The following is a 26,624-nucleotide window of genomic DNA, read 5'->3' on the forward strand; positions in this document are numbered from 1 at the left end:
ATACACTCAACACAAGAGCACCCAGATTCATAAAGCAAGTTCTTAGAGACCTACCAAGAGGTTTAGACTCCAACATATAAATAGTGGGAGACTTCAACACTACACTGACAATATTAAACATATCACTGAGGCAGAAAATTAACAATGACATTCAGGAACTGAACTTAACACTGGATTAAATGGATCTGATAGACCTCTACAGAACACTCCACCCCAAAGCAACAAAATATACATTTTTCTAATCTGCACATAGCACATACGCTAAAATTGACCACATAGTCAGACATAAAACAATCTTTAGCAAATGCAAAAGAACTGAAATCATACCAATCACACTCTTGGACCACAGCACAATAGAAATAGAAACAAAGACTAAAAAATAATTGCTCAAAACCATGCAATTACATGGCAATTAACCTGCTCCTGAATGACTTTTAGGCAAATAATGAAATTAAGGCAGAAATCATGAAATTCTTTGAAACTAGTGAAAGCAAAGAAACAACATATCAATGATATGATTGAAACGTATAGTACTAAAGGCCCACATTAAAAAGTTGGAAAGATCTCAAATTAACAACTTAATATCACAACTAAAATACCTAAGGAACCAAGAGTAAACTAACCCCAAAACTAGCAGGAAAAAAAAAAAAAAAAATCAGACCTGAAATGAAGGGAATTGAGACATGAGAAACTATTGAACAGATGAACTACTGGAGGATTTAGGTTTTTTTTTTTAATTGATAAATAACACCACTAGCTGGCTCAATAAAGAGAAAAGAAGGAAGATCCAAATAAATACCACTAGAAGCAACAAAGGGGACATTACCACTAACCCCACAGATATACAAACAACCATTAGAAACTGCTATGAATACCGCTATGCACACAACCTAGAAAATACAGATGAGATGGATAAATTCCTGGACACATACAACCTCCCAAGATTGAACCAGGAAGAAACTGATTTCATAAACAGACCAATAACAAGTTCTGAAATGGAATCAGTAATAAGTTAACCTACCAACTAAAAAAAATACAATACCTGATGGATTGATGGCCAAATTCTAACAAATGCACAAAGAAGAGCTGGTATTATTCCTACTGAAACTATTCCAAAAATTTGAGGAGGAAAACACTTCCCTAACTCATTGTATAAGGTCAACATCACCCTGATACTAAAACCTGGAAAAGACACAACAAAAGTTGAAACCGATATCCTTGATGAACATTGATGCAAAATCCTCAACAAAATATTTGCAAACTGAATCTAGCACATATCAAAAAAAGAATCCACCATTTTCAAGTAGGCTCTATTACTGGAAGGCAGGCTTGGTTCAACACACACAAATCAATTAATGTGACTTACCACATAAACAGAACTGAAAACAAAAACTACATGATTATCTTAACAGAGGCAGAAAAGGCCTTCAATAAAACTTAACATGGCCCTATGTTAAAAACTCTCAATAAACTATGCATTGAAGGTACACTTCTCAAAAATATATGAGCCATCCATGACAAAGCCACAGCTGACATCATACAGAATGGGCAAAAACTGGAAGCATTCCACTTGAAAACCTGCACAAGGATACCTTCTCTCACCACTCCTATTCAACCTATTAATAGTATTGGAAGTTCTAGCCAGAATAATCAGGCAAGAGGCCGAAATAAAAGGCATTTAAATAGGAAGCGAGGAAGTCAAACTATCCCTGTTTGCAGACAACATGATTCTATATTTGTAAAACCCCAAAATGTCAGCCCCAAAGATCCTTCAGGTGATAAACAACTTCAGCAAAGTTTCAGGATAAAAAATCAAGGTACAAAAGTCACTGACATTCCTATACACCAACAACAGTCAAGCTGAGAGCCAAATCAGGAATGCAGTCTTTCAAAATTGCCACAAAAAGCATAAAATACCAAGGAATACAGCTAACAGAGAGGTAAAAGATGTCTACAATGAGAATTACAAAACACTCACCAAAGAAATCAGACATGACACAAACAAATGGAAAACCTTCCATGCTCATGGATAGGAAGAATCAACATCATTACAATGTACATACTACCCAAAGCAATTTAGAGGTTCATCAGTATTTCTATCAAAATACAACATTCTTCATGGAAAAACTGTTTTAAAATTCATATGGAACAACGAATGAGCTCAAATTGCCAAAGTAATCCTAAGCATAAATAACAAAGCTAGAGGCATCACATGACCCAACTTCAAACTATACTTAAGGGACTACAGTAATCCAAACAGCATGGTGCTGGCACAAAAATGGACATATATTCCAATAGAATAGAGAGCCCAGAAATAAGGCTGCACACCTAGAAACATCTGATCTTTGACAAAGCTGTCAAAATCAAGAAATGGGGAAAGGAGTCCTTTTTCAATAAATGGTGCTGGGATAACTGGCTAGCCACAGTCAGATGATTGAAAGTGGACCCCTTCCTTTTACCATATACAAAAATCAATTCAAGATGGATTAGAGACTTAAACATAAAACCCAAAACTATAAAAACTCTATAAAGCAACCTAGGCAATATCATTCTGAACATAGGAATGGGCACAGATTTTATGATGAAGACACCAAAAGCAATTGCAACAAAAGCCAAAATTGACAAATGGGATCTAATTAAACTAAAGAGCTCCTGCAAAGCAAAATAAACTATCAACTATAAACAGATAACCTACAGAATGGGAGAAAAGTTTTGTAAACTATGCATCTAACAATGGTCTAATGCCCAGCATCTATAAGGAACTTACACACATTTACAAGAAAAAAAAAAAAAAAACATAAAAAAGTGGGTATAGGAGATGAACAGATACTTTTCATAAAAAGACATACATGCTGCCAACAATTATATAAAAAAAGCTCCATATCACTGATCATTAGATAAATGCAAATCAAAATGCAATAAGATATCATCTCACAACAGTCAGTATGGCTATTAATAAAAAGTCAATAAAGTGACAGATGCTGGAAAGTTTGCTTAGAAAAGAGAACACTTATACATAGTTGGTGGGGGTGTGAATTATTTCAACCATTGTGGAAAGCAGTGTGGCGATTCCTCAAAGAGCTAAAATCAGAACTACCATTCGACCCAACAATTTTATTATCAGGTATATACCCAAAGAAGTATAAGTCATTCTACCATAGAGACACATGCACACATATGATCATTGCAACACTGTTCTCAATAGCAAAGACATGGAATCAACCAAAATGCCCATCAGTGGCAGATTGGTAGATTCTATATACACCATAGAATACCATGCAGCCATAAAAATGAATAAAATCATATCCTTTGCAGAAACATGGATGAAGCTGGAGGCCATTAAACTTAGTAAACTAACACAGGAATGAAAACTAAATATTGCTTGTCTTCACTTATAAGTGGTAGCTAAATGATGGGCACACATGGACATGAAGAGGGAAACAACAGACACTGGGGCCTCCTTGGGGGTGGAGAGAGAGGACTGGAATAAAACAACTATGGGGTACTAGACTTAATACCTCAGTGATGAAATAATCTGTACAATAAACCCCCTTGACATAAATTTACCTATAAAAAAAAACCCTACACATGTACTTTTGAACTAAAAGTTAAAAAGTGAGAAGTTAAAAGCAGTCAGAGAAAAGAGACATACAAGTCCAGGGGAGCACAATAAGAATGACAGCAGACTTTTGTTAGAAATAATGCAGGATAATAGGAGAGGGGAGCGACATTTTTAAGCACAGGAAATGGTTAAAAGAGAATGGTCTATCCAAAGTTATCTAGCCAATGAAAATATTTTTCAAAAACAAAGGCAAAATAAAAAAAAAAAAACAGACAGATGAACATTGAATGTATTAACTTGCCTGAAGAGGTAGACAAAAATAAATGTTACAAACTGTCCTTCAGAAAAATTATTACAACTGGAAGTATGAATCTAGCCCAAAAAATAAAAATAAAAAAGAAACAGAAAAGACAATTATGTTGGTAGTTATCAAAGTAAATTTATTATTATCTATTCACTTTAAAATAGTAATATAATTGATTACCTTATAGTAAAAATGATAGTATTATATTTTTAGGCTTATAATATACATAGAAGCAAAATGTTTCAAAATAATAGCCTAAAGGCCAGAACTGGAGACACGGATGTATACTTGTGTAAGTTCTTATACTATAAAGTCAGGTAATATTGCTTAAAGATAGACCAAAATAAATTAATTTCATATTTTATGTACCCTAAAGCAACTTAAAATAGCACAAAAAGAATTATCTACTTTACTCCTCAAAAAAGATGAAATAGAATGATTAGAAATGGGCAATTAAACCAAACAAAGGCAAAGACAGAGAAAAGGTAGACTAAATGGTAAAAATAGAAAAGCTATATTAATATGGTAAATTTGAGGCAATATATCAATAATCACACTGACTATAAGCAATCTAAACACACCCATAAAAGGCAGAGATTGCCATCTCCTGCTTCAAATAAACTTATTTGTAATAGAAAGACACAAATAAGTTCAAAAGTAAATGTACAGATGATACATCATGCTATCACTAATTTAAAAAGACAAATTGACTTTATTAATAGGTAATAAAATGAGTTTTAAAGCAAAGAATATCACCAGGATATAAAAGTTTATCTCATGTTAAAGAAGTCAATTCCTCAAGACAATAATCCAAAATGTTTATGCACCTAATAACAAAGCTTCCAAACATATGAAGCACAAATTGATATAACCATAAGTAAATACAGATAATTTCACAAATACAGTAAGAAATTTATTCTTTGAATGAATTTTGCCCTTCTCTTTCTACTTCTTAAACTAAAACTTTAAATTACTGATTTGAGGGTTTTTTTAATAAACATTGAATTATAAAACTTTTATTCTAAAAATTGCTTTATCTACATAGATAACTTTCAGTATGTATAATTTTTTTTTGTTCATTTCAAAATATTTTATAATTTTCTTTGAAACTTCCTTTTCAGTGCATGGATTACCTAAATATATGCTGGTTTCTAAGTTTTTAGAGATTGTTCTGTTATCTTTCTGTTATTGATTTTTAGTTTAATTCTATGGTCAGATATATACTTTGTAAGATTTCCATTAACATTTGTTTCATGACTTATGGTCTATTTCAATGAATGTTTTATGGGGCACATGAGAAGAATATAAACTCTGCTATTATAGGGGGAAGTGTTTTCTTTTAGTTTTCATTTTTTATTCCCCCCAATGGTTCCCCTTTTCTGCTATCTTTTGGTATCTATGTATTTTTACTAAGCCATTTCTATGAATCCATTGTGATTTGCATATGATTTTAGTGATTGTCCTAGGAAATAAAGAATATATACTTCATTTTCCAGTATATTTAAAATGAATACTTTACCATTCCACTTTGATCATTGAAATTATAATACCATATAGATTCCTTTACTTAGAAAAACTTCTGGGATTTAGAAATTTAATTAACTGTTCAAAGCATTACATTTTGAATTATTATTTTTTCTTTTCTTTGATCAAGTCATTGATTTATTGCCTTCTTTTTTTTTTATTGCATTTTAGGTTTTGGGGTACATGTGAAAAACATGCAAGGTTGTTGCATAGGTGCATACGTGGCAGTGTGATTTGCTGCCTTCTTCCCCTTCACCTATATCTGGCATTTCTCCCCATGCTATCCCTCCCCAACTCCCCACCCCCCGCTGTCCCCCCTGCTCCCCCGCAACAGACCCCAGTGTATAGTGCTCCCCTCCCTGTGTCCATGTGTTCCCATTGTTCAACACCCGTCTATGAGTGAGAACATGCGATGTTTGATTTTGTGTTCTTGGGTCAGTTTGCTGAGAATGATGGTTTCCAGGTTCATCCATGTCCCTACAAAGGATGCGAACTCATCGTTTTTGATGGCTGCATAATATTCCATGGTGTATATGTGCCACATTTTTCCTGTCCAGTCTATCATCGATGGGCATTTGGGTTGGTTCCAGGTCTTTGCTATTGTAAACTGTGCTGCAATGAACATTCGTGTGCATGTGTCCTTATAGTAGAACGATTTATAATCCTTTGGATGTATACCCAGTAATGGGAATGCTGGGTCAAATGGAATTTCTATTTCTAGATCCTTGAGGTATCACCACACTGTCTTCCACAATGGTTGAACTAATTTACACTCCCACCAACAGTGTAAAAGTGTTCCTATTTCTCCATATACTCTCCAGCATCTGTTGTCTCCAGATTTTTTAATGATCGCCATTCTAACTGGCATGAGATGGTATCTCAATGTAGTTTTGATTTGCATTTCTCTAATGACCAGTGATGATGAGCATTTTTTTCATATGCTTCTTGGCCTCATGTATGTCTTCTTTTGTAAAGTATCTGTTCATATCCTTCGCCCATTTTTGAATGGGCTTGTTTTTTTCTTGTAAATCTGTTTTAGTTCGTTGTAAAATGTGGGTATCGCCCCTTTGTCAGATGGGTAGGCTGCAAAAATTTTTTTCCATTCTGTTGGTTGCCGATTCACTCTATTGACTGTTTCTTTCACCGTGCAGAAGCTGTGGAGTTTGATTAGGTCCCATTTGTCTATTTTGGCTTTTGCTGCCAATGCTTTTGGTGTTTTGGTCATAAAGTCCTTGCCTATGCCTATGTCCTGAATGGTTTTGCCTAGGTTTCCTTCTAGGGTTTTTATGGTGTTAGGTCTTTAATCCAACTGGAGTCAATTTTAGTGTAGGGTGTCAGGAAGGGGTCCAGTTTCTGCTTTCTGCATATGGCTAGCCAGTTTTCCCAACACCACTTATTGAACAGGGAATCCTTTCCCCATTGCTTGTTTTTATCAGGTTTGTCAAAGATTGGGTGGTTGTAGATATGTTGTGTTGCCTCCGACACCTCTGTTTTGTTCCATTGGTCTATATCTCTGTTTTGGTACCAGTACCATGCTGTTTTGATTACTGTAGCCTTGTAGTATAGTTTGATGTCTGGTAGTGTGATGCCTCCCGCTTTGTTCTTTTTGCTTAGAATTGACTTGGCTATGCGGGCTCTCTTTTGGTTCCATATGAAGTTTAAGGTGGTTTTTTCCAGTTCTGTGAAGAAGGTCATTGGTAACTTGATGGGGATAGCGTTGAATCTGTAAATTACTTTGGGCAGTATGGCCATTTTCACGATATTGATTCTTCCTAACCATGAACATGGAATGTTTCTCCATCTGTTTGTGTCCACTCTTATTTCATTGAGCAGTGGTTTGTAGTTCTCCTTGAAGAGGTCCTTTACATTCCTTGTTAGTTGTATTCCTAGGTATTTTATTCTCTTTGTAGCAATTGTGAATGGCAGTTCATTCTTCATTTGGCTCTCTTTAAGTCTGTTATTGGTGTATAGGAATGCTTTTGATTTTTGCACATTGATTTTGTATCCTGAGACTTTGCTGAAGTTGCTTATCAGTTTCAGGAGATTTTGGGCTGAGATGATGCAGTCTTCTAGATATACAATCATGTCGTCTGCAAATAGAGACAATTTGACTTCCTCCTTTCCTAATTGAATACCCTTTATTTCTTTTTCTTGCCTGATTGCTCTGGCTAGAACTTCCAGTACTATATTGAATAGCAGTGGTGAGAGAGGGCATCCTTGTCTAGTGCCAGATTTCAAAGGGAATGCTTCCAGTTTTTGCCCATTCAGTATGACATTGGCTGTTGGTTTGTCATAAATAGCTTTTATTATTTTGAGATACATTCCGTCGATACCTAGTTTATTGAGAGTTTTTAGCATAAAGGGCTGTTGAATTTTGTCGAAGGCTTTCTCTGCATCAATTGAGATAATCATGTGGTTTTTGTCTTTGGTTCTGTTTATGTGGTGAATTACATTTATAGACTTGCATATATTGAACCAGCCTTGCATCCCCGGGATGAATCCTACTTGATCATGGTGGATAAGCTTTTTGATGTGCTGTTGCAATTGGCTTGCCAGTATTTTATTGAAGATTTTTGCATCTATGTTCATCATGGATATTGGACTGTAGTTTTCTTTTCTCGTTGAGTCTCTGCCAGGTTTTGGTATTAGGATGATGTTGGTCTCATAAAATGATTTGGGAAGGATTCCCTCTTTTTGGATTATTTGTAATAGTTTCAGAAGGAATGGTACCAGTTCCTCTTTGTATGTCTGGTAGAATTCAGCTGTGAACCCATCTGGACCTGGGCTTTTTTTCAGTGGTAGGCTCTTAATTGCTGCCTCGACTTCAGACCTTGTTATTGGTCTATTCAGGGTTTTGACTTCTTCCTGGTTTAGGCTTAGGAGGAGGCAACTGTCCAGGAATTTATCCATTTCTTCCAGGTTTTCTAGTTTATGTACATAGAGTTGTTTGTAATAATCTCTGCTGATGGTTTGAATTTCTGTGGAATCTGTGGTGATATCCCCTTTATCATTTTTTATTGCATCTATTTGGTTATTCTCTCTTTTCTTTTTTATTAATCTGTCTAGTGGTCTGTCTATTTTGTTGATCTTTTCAAAAACCAGCTCCTGGATTTATTGATTTTTGTAGGGTTTTTCGTGTCTCTATCTCCTTCAATTCTGCTTTGATATTAGTTATTTCTTGTCTTCTGCTAGGTTTTGAGTTTTTTTGATCTTGCTCCTCTAGCTCTTTCAATTTTGATGATAGGGTGTCAACTTTAGATCTCTCCTTTCTTCTCATGTGGGCACTTATTGCTATATATTTTCCTCTAGAGATTGCTTTAAATGTGTCCCAGAGATTCTGGTATGTGGTGTCTTTGTTCTCGTTGGTTTCGAAGAACATCTTTATTTCTGCCTTCATTTCATTGTTTATCCAGTCAACATTCAGGAGAAAGTTGTTCATTTTCCATGAAGCTGTGCAGTTCTGGGTTGGTTTCTGAATTCTGAGTTCTAACTTGATTGCACTGTGGTCTGAGAGACTGTTTGTTATGGTTTCCGTTCTTTTGCATTTGCTGAGGAGTGATTTACTTCCCATTATGTGGTCAATTTTAGAGTAGGTGTGATGTGATGCTGAGAAGAATGTATATTCTGTGGATTTGGGGTGGAGAGTTCTGTAAATGTCTATTAGGTTTGCTTGTTCCAGGTCTGAGTTCAAGTCCTGGATATCCTTGTTAATTTTCTGTCTCGTTGATCTGTCTAATATTGACAATGGTGTGTTGAAGTCTCCCACTATTATTGTGTGGGAGTCTAAGTCTCTTTGTAAGTCTTTAAGAACTTGCCTTATGTATCTGGGTGCTCCTGTATTAGGTGCATATATATTTAGGATCATTAGCTCTTCTTGTTGCATTGATCCTTTTACCATTATGTAATGTCCTTCTTTGTCTCTTTTGATCTTTGTTGCTTTAAAATCTATTTTATCAGAGATGAGAATTGCAACTCCTGGTTTTTTTTTGCTCTCCATTTGCTTGGTAAATCTTCCTCCATCCCTTTATTTTGAGACTTTGTGTATCCTTGCATGTGAGATGGGTTTCCTGGATACAGCACACTGATGGGTTTTGGCTTTTTATCCAATTTGCCAGTCTGTGTCTTCTGATTGGGGCATTTAGTCCGTTTACATTTAGGGTTTTGCCCATTGGTTGATGCAGATTCTTCATTGTGTTGATGTTCTTTACCATTTCGTGTGTTTTTGGAGTGGCTGGTAATGGTTGTTCTTTTCTATGTGTAGTGCCTCCTTCAGGAGCTCTTGTAAAGCTGGTCTGGTGGTGATGAAATCTCTGAGTACATGCTTTTTCACAAAGGATTTTATTTTTCCTTCACTTATGAAGCTTAGATTGGCTGGATATGAAATTCTCGGTTGAAAGTTCTTTTCTTTAAGGATGTTGAATATCAGCCCCCACTCTCTTCTGGCTTGTAGAGTTTCTGCTGAGAGATCTGCTGTGAGTCTGATGGGCTTCCCTTTGTGGGTAACCCGACCTTTCTCTCTGGCTGCCCTTAGTATTTTCTCCTTCATTTCAACCCTGGTGAATCTGATGATTATGTGCCTTGGGGTTGCTCTTCTAGAGGAATATCTATCTTTGTGGTGTTCTCTGTATTTCCTGGACTTGAATATTGGCCTGCCTTGCTAGGTTGGGGAAGTTTTTCTGGATAATATCCTGAAGAGTATTTTCCAGCATGGATGCATTCTTTTTGTTACATTCGGGTACACCTATCAAACGTAGATTAGGTCTTTTCACATAGTCCCATATTTCTTGTTGACTTTGTTCCTTCCTTTTTACCCTTTTTTCTCTAATCTTGCCTTCTCGTTTTATTTCATTGAGTTGATCTTCGACCTCTGATATCCTTTCTTCTGCTTGGTCAATTCGGCTGTTGAAACTTGTGCATGCTTCGCGAAGTTCTCGTGTTGTGTTTTTCAGCTCCATCAATTCGCTCATATTCCTCTCTAAGTTGTCCATTCTCGTTAACGTTTCGTCAAGTCTTTTTTCAAGGTTCTTAGTTTCTTTGCATTGGGTTAGAACATGTTCTTTTAGCTCAAGGAAGTTTCTTATTATCCACTTTCTGAAAGCTGATTCTGTCATTTCCTCACACTCATTCTCCATCCAGTCTTGTTCCCTTGCTGGTGAGGAGTTGTAATCCCTTGTAGGAGGAGAGGTGTTCTGGTTTTGGGTGTTTTCATCCTTTTTGCACTGGTTTCTTCCCATCTTTGTGGATTTATCCACCTGTCAACTTTGTAGTTGCTGTCTTTCTGATTTTGGTAATTTCAAGTCTGCAGCAGCAGAACTCATAAACCCCCTCTTCTTCCCCTCAGGTGTTCTGTCCCAGGGAGTTAGGGCTTTATGATTTTCCACTGTGCTGCTGCCATTTTCCCTGCCCACAAGGTGACAGCCTAGACACACTCAGCCTGCAGAGGCTTCGCTGAGCTGCTGTGGGCTCCGCCCAGGTTCCGTGTGAACTTCCCTGCAATCCTTTTCATATGGGTGTAGTTAGAACTGCTTCCACTATGTTGGCCCACCCCTGTAGTGACGGAGTCTCTGGTCTCTGTAGTGACTGGTTGCCTTGGTTATGGCAGATTGCCCTGGAAACTGCCGGGTGCCTCCATAATGGAGGACGCCCCTCCTCCACAGAGCTGGACCGTCCCGGGTTCAGTTGTGTTTGCCATGGCACTTTTTTTGCCCGGGAATCTCCTGGCTTGACTCCCTGTTTCAGCTCCCCTTGCTGGCTACGAGGGGACACTGTCTCGTCTGCTCTGCCCCGGGATCCACTGCATCGGCTGAAGCCGTGGCTCTGAGATTCATGGTGCTTCTTTGCCCGGGAATCTCCTGGCCTGGCGTCCCGTTTCAGCTCCCCTTGCTGGCTTAGAGGGGACTCAGTCTCGCTCACTCTGCTCAGGGAGCCGCTGCGCCACGGCACAGGCCATGTGACCGCGCCGGTCAAACCAGCAGCGCTGGCGACCTGTGGGGCTCCTCTGCCTGTGAATCTCCTGGTCTGTGGGCAGTAAAAATCCATCTGGAAATGTGGCGTCCACTCACCCTCTGTGCTTTCTCTCGGAGCTGCAATCCCAAGTTCCTCCTAACCGGCCATCTTGGATCTCTTCCCATGAGTACTGTTCTTAACTTAACTGTAAATGGACTAAATGCCCTAATCATAAGACACAGACTGGCAAATTAGACAAAGAGTCAAGACCCAAGCGGAAATGGATATGGTAGCTGAGTTCCCCCAGCCTGCCAGTGCCGCGCGCTAGGCTGAGGTTATTGCTTGCTTCGCTGCCGGGCTGGGCGCGCAGGGCCGACAGGTGTTGTTGGTCACGTCTGGCGGCACTAAGGTCCCACTAGAGGCACGGCCCGTGTGTTTCTTGGACAACTTCAGCAGTGGACAGCGCGGTGCAGCCTCGGCTGAGGCCTTCCTAGCCACTGGCTATGGGGTCCTGTTCTTGTATCGTGCTCACTCTGCCTTCTCCTAAGCCCACCGCTTCCCACCCCGGACTTGGCTGTCGGCTCTGCGGCCTTCGGGCCCAGCCCATTCACGATTTATTTCCTTCTTTATACTTACTTTAACTAAATGAAATTTTCTAAATCTACACATTTATTTATAAGGAGCACTTTATATGTAAAGCATATTAACAAACTTTGGGATATATATTCATTATTATTCTATTTGAAATATTTTCTAAGTTATCTAGATTTATATTTGATTTACGAGTCCTTTATAAATGCTGTTCAATTTCTAAATATTTGCATTTTTTACATATATTTTTATTAATAATTTAAGAGAAGTTTGATCAAAGAAAATATTATTTAAATCCACTGAAATTTTTTGAGAGTTATTTATCCACTAGCATGTGTTCTATTTTGGTATATACTCTATGTACAACTGACAAAAATGTTTATTATGCAATCATTAAATATAGTGGTCAATAAATGTAAATAAACATAAATTAAGCCTGTTTATTGGTTATTTTGTTTAACTTTCCTATATTCCAACTTAATTTTTTGGTTTTTTTTAGTCAATTACTGAGAGGACTATTATATTTTCCAAAATATGTGTTTCTAAAAAACTGCCCTTTCAAAAGGTAAAATTTAAGCTTAGTATTTAAAGTCACCATGCTTAGAGCTTTCAAAATTAAGTAAATTCATTTCTTTTTCTTTTTAAAGTACTATCAGAAAATAAGTACTTTTCATTTATATGATTGACCTCAATATTCTTAATATTCACTAATCAGTTTGTTCAAGTAATATTGGCATCTGACTCTGTAATATTATTCAACATAATTTGCCTGATAATATAATTTGAAGAATGGAGTGATAGCATATTTTTATATATCCCTTAATCATATTAACATATTTCAGATTAAAATGACTATATACACACACATCATGTAAAATATGACATTTGGAACATTTCTCATATAATGGTAAATTGGTTAACATATTATTGCATAGTAATTATCATCATAAACAGGCAGAAAGTTATATTCTGATATTCCTTTAGGGCTCATAGTCTAAATGGTTATGATTTTGTGCCATTTTGGAATAATCAAAGGAATTCCCTGAAATAGTGATGCAGTGTTAACTCATTTCCAGTTAGTTTTATTAGGGTCTGTGTGGAAGGGAAACCAATTTAAAATATTACCATTTGTTTGACCTCATGGCTAGAGCAAAAATGGTGTTCTAGATACCTTTATAAAAACAGTACCATTAACTTAGATTCCATACTAATTTATTAATTGGTTAATTTATTGTCTACTAGTCAATAAAAGCTTTGTAATATGGCTTTTCAGGGAGTTCAAGTCTGTGAAATCCAGATTTCTTAAGCATAATTACCAGAATACTTAATAATATTATATTTAGCAAATCAATTGTTTAAAAAATCTATAGAAAGTGTCAGACATGATCAGAAAGATAGGACATTTCTTTATTTTCTTTCAACCTTTTGTCATTGCACAATTTCTTGCAAATCTATTTTGGTTCAGTTAAGGTTGTCTTTCTCCATTCTCAATAGAAGAATAAAATGTCAACTTGGCACCTGGCTAGTGACAAGCATGTTATAAAGCATATCTGTATAAGTTATTTCCAAGCACCAATTTACATAGTAATTGTGTTACTGTCAGCATATTCAATTTTCAATGGCTGGTTTTAGTCACACTGTTTTTCTATTCTAATCTTGCCCAAGTCAGTTAACTTTGATAAGGCATTGATATCTAGTAATTTATTTTGCTTTTGACAGGTCTGAAAAATTAGTCTGGGACTGCCAAGTATCTATGAGCTTGTTTGAATGAGGGGGCCATCACTATTTATTTACCCATGCAGTTAGCCCTTTATTTGATCACTTTTTCTATAGAAACTTATTTGTAAATTGACATTTTATTTAGTAATCTAATTAAATTTTTATGTATTATATTTTATGTCTTTACTAAAGGATGAAATAACTTGTTGTGTTTATACAGCCAGCCACGTATTCATGAAGCATGGCAGAAATATAGTCAACATAGAAGGAAGAGCAAAAGATGACAGCAGAGATGGCCAGGGATCCAAATATGGAGGTTGGTGTTGGTGTTTTCTGAGCTATTAATTTTTCATGGAATGGGGAGTTCGTTAGGTATTTTAAATAGATGTAATGTTGTATTGTTCTGCCTTAGTACTTAAGGTTCACTATTGTTCACTTTGCTGAATGTATATCAGAGGAGCAAGACTGAGTGTGTGAGGTCCATTTATGAGATTATTCTAGGATTCCAATTAAGAGATTACTGAGGATATAGTTGAGATTAAGAGGAATGGATGTATTCAAGATGTATTTTGGCTGTACATTTTAGAAGTAAAATTAATAGGCTGTGGTGGATGAGATCAACAAGGAGAAGGTAAATAAAAGGAAGAAACTAGGCCAGTCCCGAGCACCAATGAACTTCAAGATACGGCATTAGATAAAGAAGGACCATTTTGCAAAGAAGACTGAAAAGACATAGGGAACAAAGGAAGAACAAGAGTTTTTGTTCCTTGAAGCAAAGGCAAGAGTGCTTAAAAATATGAGAAAAGTCAGGGTGTCAAATGTTTCTGAAACATTTCTCAAGATAAAGACTGTAAAATATATTGGACTTTGGCAACATGGAAGTCATAGTGACTTGGGAAGAAAAAATTTTGATGGTATTGTAGAGTTTTGAATCAAATCAGAACTGCTAAAGAGTGAATGGAAGTTGAGGAAATCAGTAACTATATAGACTTTGGGACTGATAGCTGGAGGGAAAGATGGATTCAAGAAGGGATTTTACAGAGGAGGAGGTGTTGATGTTACTGTCATATGTGGTTAAATTTAAGACAGAATAATAACAAATATTTTTAAGTATGTGATTAATAACTAAATTATCCACTTCTGCAGAGAATACCAAACAATTTTTTAAACAGCAAGAGTTTCAGGTTTTTAATAGAATTTTATTAGAAATTTTCATTGATGATACTGTGATACAGTTCAAAAATCATAGGAACTACATATCAGCTACAAACCCCTAGTGGTTAATATTTATAACATTGACTCAGATGATAAGGTTTACCAGAAGCAACAATCAGTCGATTTGGTATTAAAAAAAAAAAAAGTATAATACCATTATTTGATTAGGAGCAAACTGAGAGTGATTTTGCATATGGTCTCTCCCTTCTCTCCCTCCCTCCCTCCCACTCTGTCTCTTTCTCTTTCTTTCTCTCTCTTTTCTTTCTTTCCCTTTTTCTGTTTATTTCTCTTCTTTTTCTTTTGTCTCATTGCCTGAGATATAATCTATATACAATATGTTCTATGTTTAGTAGAAGCAGCGATCTTTTATTTTCCCCCGATCTTAGAAGAAAAATTTTCAGTCTTTCACCACTAAGTACAATGCTATTAATAGTTGTGGTTTTTATGGTAGATACCACTTATCACATTCAAAAAGACCCCTTTTATTTCTAGTACATTCTTTATTATGAAAGGTGTTGATTTTATTGAATGACTTTTCTGCATCTTTTGAGATAATTATTTGATTTTTGTTCTTTTCTTCCGATTAATATTATGTATTACATCAACTGATTTTTAGAGATTGAGTCAATCTTGCATTCCTGGGATTGATCCCACCTTTTCATAAAATTTAATTCTTTTTATATATTGCTGGATTGGGTTTGCTGGATTTGGTGAGGGTTTTTACATCCTTATTCCTAAAAGGATTTAGTCTGTAGTTTTCTTTGCTTGTGACACATTTGACTGTTTTTAGTATCCAAAAAATACTAATATCATAAAATTTACCTTATTATTTGAGATTTTTTTAGTTGGTGCTCTAGTATTTATCATATACAACTTAACTTACCAGAATCAGCTTCAATTTACTTAATTTCAGTTATATAGAAAAAATTACTTCTATATGACTCTGGTTTTTCCTTTTTTGTGGTATTATTATTTATATTGCCTTTTAAACATTACAAACACAACAATATATTGTTATACATTATTATCTTACCATCTGTCACCATTTTATTAGCCCAACCCAGCTTTTCTGCCACCTACTTCTTCTGTTCTGTTTTTAGAAAATACATTGTACATGTATTATATTTCCGTATGTTGTAAGCCCAACGTTACATCATATACACACTATTTTATACAATTGATTTTCGCTCATTTTTATAATTACATACATACTTTCACTGAGTTTCTTTGTTCATTCTTGAGGAAATGAATTACCAATTGAAGTCAAATTTTTTCAGCCTAAAAACGTTTTGTTAGTTGGTGTTGTTAGGTAGGTCTGCTAGAAACAAATTCCCTCAGATTTTTTTTCAGTTATGAAATTTTTATTTGGATTTTATTTTTGCAATATAGGTTTGCTAGTTATATGATTCTTGACTAATTTTTTCCCTGATCATTTTGAATATATAACTCCACTGCCTTCTGTCCTCCATCTTTCTGGAAATGAGTCAGATGTTACTCTTAATGTGGTTCCTTTTTAAGTGAGAAGTCATTTTTCTCTTGTTGCTTTCAAGATATTTTCTTCTATTTTACATTCATAATTTTTTTTTTTTTTTTTTTTTGCAATAGAGTCTCACTCTGTCACCCAGGCTGGAAGGCAGTGACATAATTACAGTACTTTCAAAATTATTATAATATGTCTATTTATGGATCTCTTAGCATTTATGCAACATGAATTGTATTGAGCTTCCTGGATATGTAAGCTGTTGCTTTTAAAATAAATTTGAAAAGATTTCTGCCATTGTTTCTCAGAATATATTTCTGCAATTAACTCTTCCCCCATCGCTCTGAAATGCCCTTTATATACGTGTTGATTTGCTTGATGTTGTCCTGCATTTATCTGAGTCTATTTTTCTTCATTCTTTTCTTATTCTCCATTGACATGGTTTGGCACTCTGTCACCACCCAAATCTCATGTAGAATTATAATCTCCAATACTGAAGGGGGACTGGTGCGAGGTGACTGGATTATGGGGTGTTTTTTAACAGTTTAGCACCATCTCCCTAGTGCTATCTCATAGATAGAGTTCTCATGAGATCTGGTTGTTTAAAAGTGTGTAGCCCCTCCACCTTCACTTTCTCTCCTGCTCTACCATGTGAAGAAAGTGCCTGCTTCCCCGTCCACCATAATGTGAGTTTCCTGAGGCCTCCCCAGCCATGCTTCCTGTACCTCCTGCAGAACCATGAGCCAATAAAAACTTTATGAGTTACCCAGTCTAAGGTAGTTCTTTATAGTAATGCGAGAACAAATTAACACATTCATATTCCATTATCTCTATTTGTCTTCAATGTTGCTGTTATAGGTGGTGAATCTGTATGGGTCTGTAGCAACCACAATTCTTGCCTCCTTAGAAGAAAGAATTCAACCAAGGGGCATAAGGTAGAGTAAAATAGATTTATAAATTATCCTTTGGCCACAATCACATTTATTAATACCACTGTTTGGCCTCACAATCTAACCGCTGGTGATTACTTTAACAATAGTTTAAGATTACATGGCTTGCTGATTTGGAAAGGAAGCTCCAGCATTCTCTTCAAAATGAAACAATTTTCTCACCGACTCATATTCTTTGTTATATATAACTTAAAATTTTGTATCACTGCCTCTCATTTCAGTAAACTTTTGTGGGTAGGAGTAATATAAAGAAGGGAAAAATTTAGAAATCCAATGGTTAGATAAACCTTACAGAGCAATGTATATTATTATAACAAATTTTCAGTTTCTTTTAAGAGTTAAAATTCTGAATCTATTTCTCAGACTTATGCTTTTAGTTTTATTTATTTGATCCTTATCATAAGATTATGAAGGCTGTTCTTTTATATTCAATATACATTATTTTGAAGCAGCTACAGTTTATTTTTAGATTTTATTTTTTTTGCATGTTCACTATTTTCCCATTGTTACTCTTTTAGACTCCAGTTCCCTTATTCTTGTCCTCATTCAGCCTTTCAAAGCCTCAGTCTCATGGTCACTCCAAAAGCTTAATGTCTGATAAGTCTTAAACAGTTATCTCTCCAAGGAAGATTTTCATTTCAACAGGGACACACCTCTTAGTTACAGTGATAAACTTCTGTCTCTTTCAGGCTTTATTCCAGAATGAGATTTATATCTAAATTTTTTGTTGTTATTTCATTATGGCTTTCTGTAATGACTCTTAGAACTTATGTACTAATGTCTGTATTACTGTGCATACAATTAGTTTTTAAAAAATATTGAAGAATACTCACTTAAACAACAGTTTTGAAAGATGACTTCTACTTGATTCTAGCCATTCCTTCTTTCAGTCTGCTGCTTATCATTTAATTCGTTTTTTTAAAGTAATATTTAGATGTACCTTCAGCTGGAACAGTGTCTAATTTAAAGGATATATTTCCCATCTCTTTCTCTGTGGCAACATTCACACCTAATTGGAGTGCAGTCATTTCAGTTTATTTTGCTTCTGAATTCACTGGTAAATTTGTTGAACGAAGTTACTTAATCAAGTTCACAAGGATACCATAATAAAAATGGAAAGGAAATCAACCAGTGCTATTCAATTTTTTATGTTGCTTTTGAAATTGAGAAATATAAAAAATTATTCTTGCACATTTTAAAATGGTTAAACTCAAATATATTTGCCAATGAGATCTAGAATTACATAGACAAGAATCAAAACCGATCACATTTTTCTACGTATAAAAATACTACTCATAGTATATTTACTAAATCTTAGTTGAAAGAAATTGAATACATAATTATTCTTTTTAATAAACTCAGAATTGACCATAAAATCTAATTATGCATTTACAATTGAAATTTTGAAATTAGAATATACTAGATCTCCTTATATCTTACATCTCCATGATATGATTGGTAAATAAAAAAGACAATCAGAAGAGTCATCATCAGAACACAAAGAAATAACTGAATAGATCACGCTATCGCGGATTTGGTAAACCTGGTCCCAATTATAATAATCTTAGTACATAGTGAGGAACCTGAAGAAACTTGCATCCCCACTTACAGAAATGGGCACATAAAAATAAAAAATGCAATTTGACTTGTTCAGCATCACAGTGCAAGTCATGTAAGTCAATATATTTAGAATCATTATTTAATATATTTCCTGGAAGACAGGAGTATTTAGAATATAAGGCACTGAAAAATCAAGAATTTGCTCCAAAGTCTGTATATGCTGAGAAATAGCACATAGTGCTTACTTTGTAAGTACTTCATGTAAGTACTGCGTAAGCACTATATACTAGTTATCACAGAAGGAGACTCCTTTTCTCCATAGGTGTTCCCTTATGGCAGGACAGTCATTAGACAAATACTCCTGGCCTTTCTCCACCTTTTCAGACTTTCCAAGAGAAAGAGATTTGTGAGTTTGGATTACAAAGCTTACTCTACTTGGCCAGCTCCTTCTTCGTTTTTTTTCTGCTTTGGAACCTGCTTGCCTGCAGAGATCAGTCATCTTATTCTGCCATCCATGACTTACGTTTGACAATTTTGTGTATTTTATCCAGTAATGTCTCTGACTTGAAGGCTGAATGTGCCTCATTCTGAACTTCAGTATTGAGTATAATACTTGGCCTACATCTAAACCATGCTCACCAATAGAATTGCAACAATAATAAAGAGAATGTTTTGATAGCAAATAATTTCTGGGACCATCTCTCAAATGGTTCTGAAACTACAGGAAACAGGACCATGATACATTAGTCTGATATAACTGCAACACTACTGAAATCAATCCTATCATCCAAGAGATTGTAACCATTCTCTTAGATAGAAATAGTTTTATCTTCATGACTTTGATAATAAATGGAGTATTGAGTATTGGGAGAAAACTCTGTGATATCTTATACTCCAGTTACTTTCAAAGGCATGAACCTAAAACTATTTATATCTGGGCAATATTAGTGACATAAAAAAGAAATGATAAGTCACAATAAAAAGTAAGACTATATTAGTTTTAAAATATCTCAGCTACTCAGCAATCTTAGTAGTCTATCTCAGGTAACATTTATGTGCATAAATATTTATCTACATAAACACATACACTTTTTTTTTTTTTGAGACAGAGTCTCACCCTGTCATGCAAGCTGGAGTGCAATGGCACGATCCTGGCTCACTGCAACCTCTGCCTCTCAGGTTCAAATGATTATTCAGCCTCAGCCTCCCAAGTAGCTGGGATTACAGGCACCCACCACCATGCCCAGTTAATCCTTGTATTTTTAGTAAAGACAGGGTTTCACTATGTTGGCCAGGCTGGTCTCAAATTCCTGACCTCGTGATCTGCCTGCCTCGGCCTCCCAAAGTGCTAGGATGATTACAGGCATGAGTCATCGTGCCCGGCCCACACACATACATTTATAACAGCCCTCCCCAAAATGGAACTCATATCAAGGATGCATTTAACAGAAATTGCTGTGGAGCCTACCTCAACTCTCCTGATAGAATGGTTCTTACATTTCCTAATCTCAATTATTTTCTTTTTTCATAGATACGAATTTTTCCATATCCAGGGAGTAATACTTGCTTAAAAATTCTTCAATTTTATCTTAGTAATAACATATTCATGCATAAATTTATCAGAGCTTCTTTTCTATATAGGCCATTCTTACATAGTTATCCATTTCCCTGCTTCATATGTGTATTTCAAATAGATGTCTTATGTCTCCCATCCTGAACTATAAGCTAAATAAGCTGTTCCATAGCATGGAAAGAATATATGTGACATCTCAGGTAGGTGACTGAACACAAAGACATGACAAAAACAATACCCAAGTGGAGAAAAATTTAAAGTGTGGCAAAACCAATCCAGGCCAGTAAGATATCCATTGACTGGACATTTGTAAATGCTCATTGTAAATCTGTAAAATGCTCATTGTAAAATTCTTAACAACGTTGCATTAAATAAAATACAAAGATAAGGTGTTCTAAGTACAGATTCCAGGCTGATCACAGGCACTATGAATAGACATAACATGACATGAACAGAAGAAGGGAGTGAGTATTTAAAATACATCAAGTATATGCTAAAAAAAAAAAAAAATCAAAAATGAAGGACTAGGAGTATATAAAAAAAGATAAAAAAATTGATATACCGAAGAATAGATAGTGTAAGAAGCTAAAACAATCTGTAAGACAGATAGCTGCTAAGAACATTTGGAAAGAATATAAAAAAAATAAAAACAAAAGTGAAAAGCTTGAAATTTATTATTTGGATAAACAAAAGACTGTGATCAAGTTATTGCACACAGGCCAATCACCCTTCATCCATGGCTCCTAATTATGGAAATCTATTACTGATTCTGAACTAAAGAAAGTCAGAAAAGCAGTCTGTTTTTATACTAGTGAAGAAGAAATGAATAGGGAAATGTCTTTTTAAAATGCCTATGCATTAGGATTTCGGAAATAACTTGTCTTAAATATTCTTCATAGTGAACTAGAATGTGCACTTCTTATCAAAACGTATAAAACCATGATTTTTTTAAACTAAATGTGAAAATATGAGAGAGTACAGGGCACTTGAATATATAGGGAGTGAACAGTAGCGTATCACAGTGGCATAAGTCTGGCTAGTATGGTTTAGAATAAGATCAAGTTCAGTTAAATCTCAAGATAGGAATCCCCATATCTTCCCTTGCAAAATCCTAGAATAAAGAAAAATAAACTCTTCCCTCCTAGCACTCTGAGACTGTAGTTTCAGTTGGCTTACTGAAAAGGAAAAGTTTCTTAGAACTTTTATGCTTTATTTTAAAAGTCATACACAGTTTGCATTCTTTTTTTTTTTTTTTTTTTTTTTTTGAGACGGAGTTTTGCTCTCGTTACCCGGGCTGGAGTGCAATGGCGCGATCTCGGCTCACCGCAACCTCCGCCTCCTGGGTTCAGGCAATTCTCCTGCCTCAGCTTCCTGAGTAGCTGGGATTACAGGCACGCGCCACCATGCCCAGCTAATTTTTTTGTATTAGTAGAGACGGGGTTTCACAATGTTGACCAGGATGGTCTCGATCTCTTGACCTCGTGATCCACCCGCCTCGGCCTCCCAAAGTGCTGGGATTACAGGCTTGAGCCACCGCGCCCGGCCTCAGTTTGCATTCTATTCTATAGATTGTGTCAATATAAAAAAGCTATAGTCCATTACTTTCAGCCTAAATTAATAATTCTGAAATATGTCAGAAGTTGATTTATAATTTCAGTAAACTTACACTTACACAGAGCTGCATACTCTTGTGGTTAAATGTACCTGCCTTTGGTGAAGCACAGACGAAGTCGAAAACACAGTACTTTAGAGCGGGAAACTGTAAGACATTCTTTGGCTCTTGGCTTCCTGCAGGTGGAGCACTGGCAAAATCAGAGGTGACATTGGACTTTTCTTCCAGCATTGCTGAGAGTCAAATGCTGACCTCATCAAGGTGAACCTCATTCCTGGTAGTATCATACTTAACACTTTCTCATTATCCATCTCAAACCTTCTCAATGTTTTTTTTGTTATTTGTTTGTTTTTGCATTTTTTTCTTTTTTTCTTATTACATGACCACTTGTCCTATTAAATATCCAGCCTTAGTAACTAAGTTGGAATATTATTACAGATTATATTTTGGCCGTATTTTCTTCCTTAACATTTACAATAATGCTTTCTTCATACTGTAAATTCAGCAATTCTAATAAAAATTTCAAAATTTTTTCTTACATCTTTCCGTTTTTCCCATTATTCCATAAGATATCTTTTCTTAAAACGTGGTGGTTACACTAAAAATACAGGTTTTGGGAAGAACACGAAGAACCACCTTCTTTTGGCTTCAGTGATTGTCTGCACTCTTTCTAAACTTGTTATTCTTTCCACTTGAATAATATGCATTAAGAAATTGAGATTAGAAGTGTGGGGAGGGAAAGAAGTAGATAGATAGAAATCATTCTGTAAGCATATTTATTATGCCAACAATGCAATTTAATGCATCTTTGATGATGTGCAATTAGGTATTAAAATTTCTCATAACTAGAAATGTTATTTGTCAGTGGGAATTACTGTAGATAATTCAGGCAACCTGGGGATAATTTGGCTGGTTAAAAGGCTTGGGTCAATATTTAAAGCCCTCAATTTAGGAAAAAATTGATTTCATCTTCACATTAATCTTCTGCTTAACTATATTGGGAAATGCAAATTCACATAAAATCTGAGGAGAAAAACAGTAACTATTTCATAATTTTCAATACATTTCTAAAGATACAGTATCGCAACTAGAAAATAGTCCTTCACATCATAATGTACTCATATTTTTTTCTAAAGGGTCAATTATCTTTGCACAAAGGAATGGAGTTTTATTTACATTAAATTACTGGTTTAATTTAGATTCCTAATTCTTAATTAGTTGCCCTGATTTTTTTTCCCCAGTTTTCTCTCTCTCACACTGGTGTTTCCAAAGGGAAGTTGTTGGGTTGTTGTGGGTAGAAGGATAGCTGTACTAATACAGTTGGATAGATTTACCAAATACATGTGCCAATACTACATTCCTAATTCTTATCACATTCCATGTTCTTGGTATCCTCTGGTGTTTTTATGCTATTAAGAATACCATAACACATTAAAATGAAAAGTACAATAAATGATGTTAGAGGTAGATGTATGTGGGTAAAGAAAGGATGGATTTTGGGTAAGTATATATAGTACTATCATTTAAACTATAATATGTAGCTACAATTCAATACAAACTGTACTCACTGTCAATAGACAAGCCACAAGCACTTCATAAAGTGACAAGAAATTGAACCAGCAATCATTACCTTTGGATTACAGATGCATTCATTTAGGGCATTCTTCATGGAAATGCAACAACCATGGCACTAAATATAGCTGGGGTGAGAATGGAGTTCATAGAAGACATGCACATGTAGACAGCTCTGGTAGCTCGAATAAACAGTGAAAAATGTTTCCTTTGTAATTTACGTGATCAAAAGTTAAACATATGGATATTGTCTTAAAACATTTCATTGTAATGAGTTAATACAGTCAACAAAAATGTGTATTGAATTTTTAGAGATTCAGTATTGTTTTGAAATTTTAACGGTGACTCCAATTTAGATCAAGTATATTTAAGATGATGTACTATGAGTTTTTTATCAAAATGATTAGGATAAAACATTTGGTTACATATCTCACAGTGACAAACATTTTAACAAATCAAAGGACAAAACAAACCAAAAAAGCCCACCCTGATTACTGATGTGCTGATACTCACTTAGCATGACGAATATCTGGCAGAGACCTCTCTAGAGCAATATTGTTGCTGACGAAAATATTGAAACCATTTTCCCTGTAAGCTGAGTCATCATGGTCCTCTTCGGTAAGGGGGTAAGGTTTCCCATGTTCACCTTTCCCTAGGAGGAGAAAACAGAATGAGATTACTCTCTCTATAAAAGTCATTTTATCTTCTAGAACAGATATGAAGACTGGAATGTGTAATATCACCGATTGCTGTTTTCTAGAAGGAGCTAGTACTAAAATTTCATTACATTATTTTAATTGCCTTTAAGTAAATAAAATATACTCAATATAAAAAGCAAACAACACAACAGTAGAAAGTGTAATCTCGCATTGCAGAGAGAACCACTGCCAAGATTTTTAGTGTATGTTTATTAATATTTGTATGCAGATTCTAATACACATATTGATTTGCAATTTGACTTTTTCCAGAATACTTGTACATTTTTTATTTAATTCCAATAATTGATATTATTTGATTGTATTCCAATTTATACCATTCCACTGAAAATACACTATAAAGTTATTTCTAATTTTCCCATTACAAACAATGAGCATCTTAGCTTTCCACAGTTATGCATTTTTGAAGGGGAAGCAGAAATTCATAGAAATGGAATTACTGAGATACCTTTAACATATGCCTAACAGTTATCACACATCCTGAGAAACACTGTATATTTCCAACTTCATCAGTAAAATATATATTCCTCATATTTTAATTTGATATTTCTTGATTATTACAAATTAATAATTTCTTATATTTTATCATTTCTATTTCTTTTATTGTAAAATGATTGTTCAAGCATTTTAAAAAACAATTTGTGTTCTTAATGTACTATATTCATTATATTTTTATTCACTACCTATGTTGCAAATATTTTATTAAATCTAATTAAGTTTTTCATCCAGATTTTATTTTTTCTTTCAAAATTTCTCATTTTATATTTTATATATTTACAAAGAAGGCCATCCCTAGTCCAATATCATTTTTGGAATCCATTTATACATTCAGAGTTTTAGTAACATTCTATTTTTATTTTACCTATTAAAATTTTTGAAACATCTGGAATATGTTTTGGTGTGAGAAGTGAGATAAATATAATTTTTATTTTTTTCAAAACAAACATTCAGGCAGTTATAAAAATACTATTTATTGAGGCCAGTCACAGTGGCTCGGTCTGTAATCCCAGCACTTTGGGAGGCCAAGGTAGGCTGATCACTTTAGACCAGGAGTTTGAGAGCAGCCTAGCTAAACTGGTGAAACACCATCTCTACTACAAATACAAAAATAGCCAGGCATGGTGAAACACAGCTGTAATCCCAGCTACTAGGGAGGCTGAGGAACAAAAATCGCTTGAATCCGGAAGGCAGAGGTTGCAGTTAGCCAAGATTGGGCCACTGCACTCCAGCCTGGATGACAGAATGAGACCTTGTCATGAACAAAAAAAAAAAACAAACAAAAAAAACAAATAAAAAACATGTATTGAGTGATTTGCTTTTTTCTTCCCTGCTTTAAAAGGCTCAAAAGTGGGTGAAGGATATGAACAGATACTTTACAAAAGAAGACATACATGAGGCCAACAAACATGTGAAAAAATGCTCATCATCACTGGTCATTAGAGAAATGCAAATCAAAACTACATTGAGATACCATCTCATGCCAGTTAGAATGGCGATCATTAAAAAATCTGGAGACAACAGATGCTGGAGAGGATGTGGAGAAATAGGAACACTTTTACACTGTTGATGGGAGTGTAAACTAGTTCAACCATTGTGGAAGACAGTGTGGCGATTTCTCAAGGACCTAGAAATAGAAATTCCATTTGACCCAGCAATCCCATTACTGGGTATATATCCAAAGGATTATAAATCATTCTACTATAAGGACACATGCACACGAATGTTCATTGCAGCACAGTTTACAATAGCAAAGACCTGGAACCAACCCAAATGCCCATCGATGATAGACTGGGCAGGGAAAATGTGGCACATATACACCATGGAATATTATGCAGCCATCAAAAACGATGAGTTTGCGTCCTTTGTAGGGACATGGACGAGCTTGGAAACCATCATTCTCAGCAAACTGACACAAGAACACAAAATCAAACACCACATGTTCTCACTCATAGGTGGGTGTTGATCAATGAGAACACATGGACACAGGGAGGGGAGCACTATACACTGGGGTCTGTTGGGGGGAAATAGGGGAGGGACAGCGGGGAGTAGGGAGATAGGGAGAGATAGCATGGGGAGAAACGCCACATATAGGTGAAGGGGAGGAAGGCAGCAAATCACACTGCCATGTATGCACCTATGCAACAATCTTGCATGTTCTTCACACGTACCCCAAAACCTAAAATGCAATTAAAAAAAGGCTATGTATAAAATTTTGTATACTTGTTTGTGCATATTTAAAAATTATCATGGTATTTCACTGTTATGCCAATCGTTGCATTGGAAACATCATAGCAGTAACA

General features: G+C 35.3%; 1 protein-coding gene across 1 annotated transcript in view; it reads right to left on the reverse strand.

Moving 5' to 3' along the window:
* GALNTL6 (polypeptide N-acetylgalactosaminyltransferase like 6) overlaps nucleotides 1-26,624 on the reverse strand; it is a 1,235,246-nt gene that overhangs the window by 700,500 nt on the left and 508,122 nt on the right. Inside the window, exon 3 of the mRNA XM_012454670.2 lies at nucleotides 24,122-24,260. Coding sequence (XP_012310093.1) covers nucleotides 24,122-24,260 — 139 coding nt within the window. The remainder of the gene's footprint in view (nucleotides 1-24,121; nucleotides 24,261-26,624) is intronic.

This window comes from Aotus nancymaae, unplaced genomic scaffold (assembly GCF_030222135.1).
Source record: "Aotus nancymaae isolate 86718 unplaced genomic scaffold, 86718_ANA_hifiasm-v0.15.2.pri h1tg000115l, whole genome shotgun sequence".
NCBI classification, from domain to species: Eukaryota; Metazoa; Chordata; class Mammalia; order Primates; family Aotidae; genus Aotus; species Aotus nancymaae.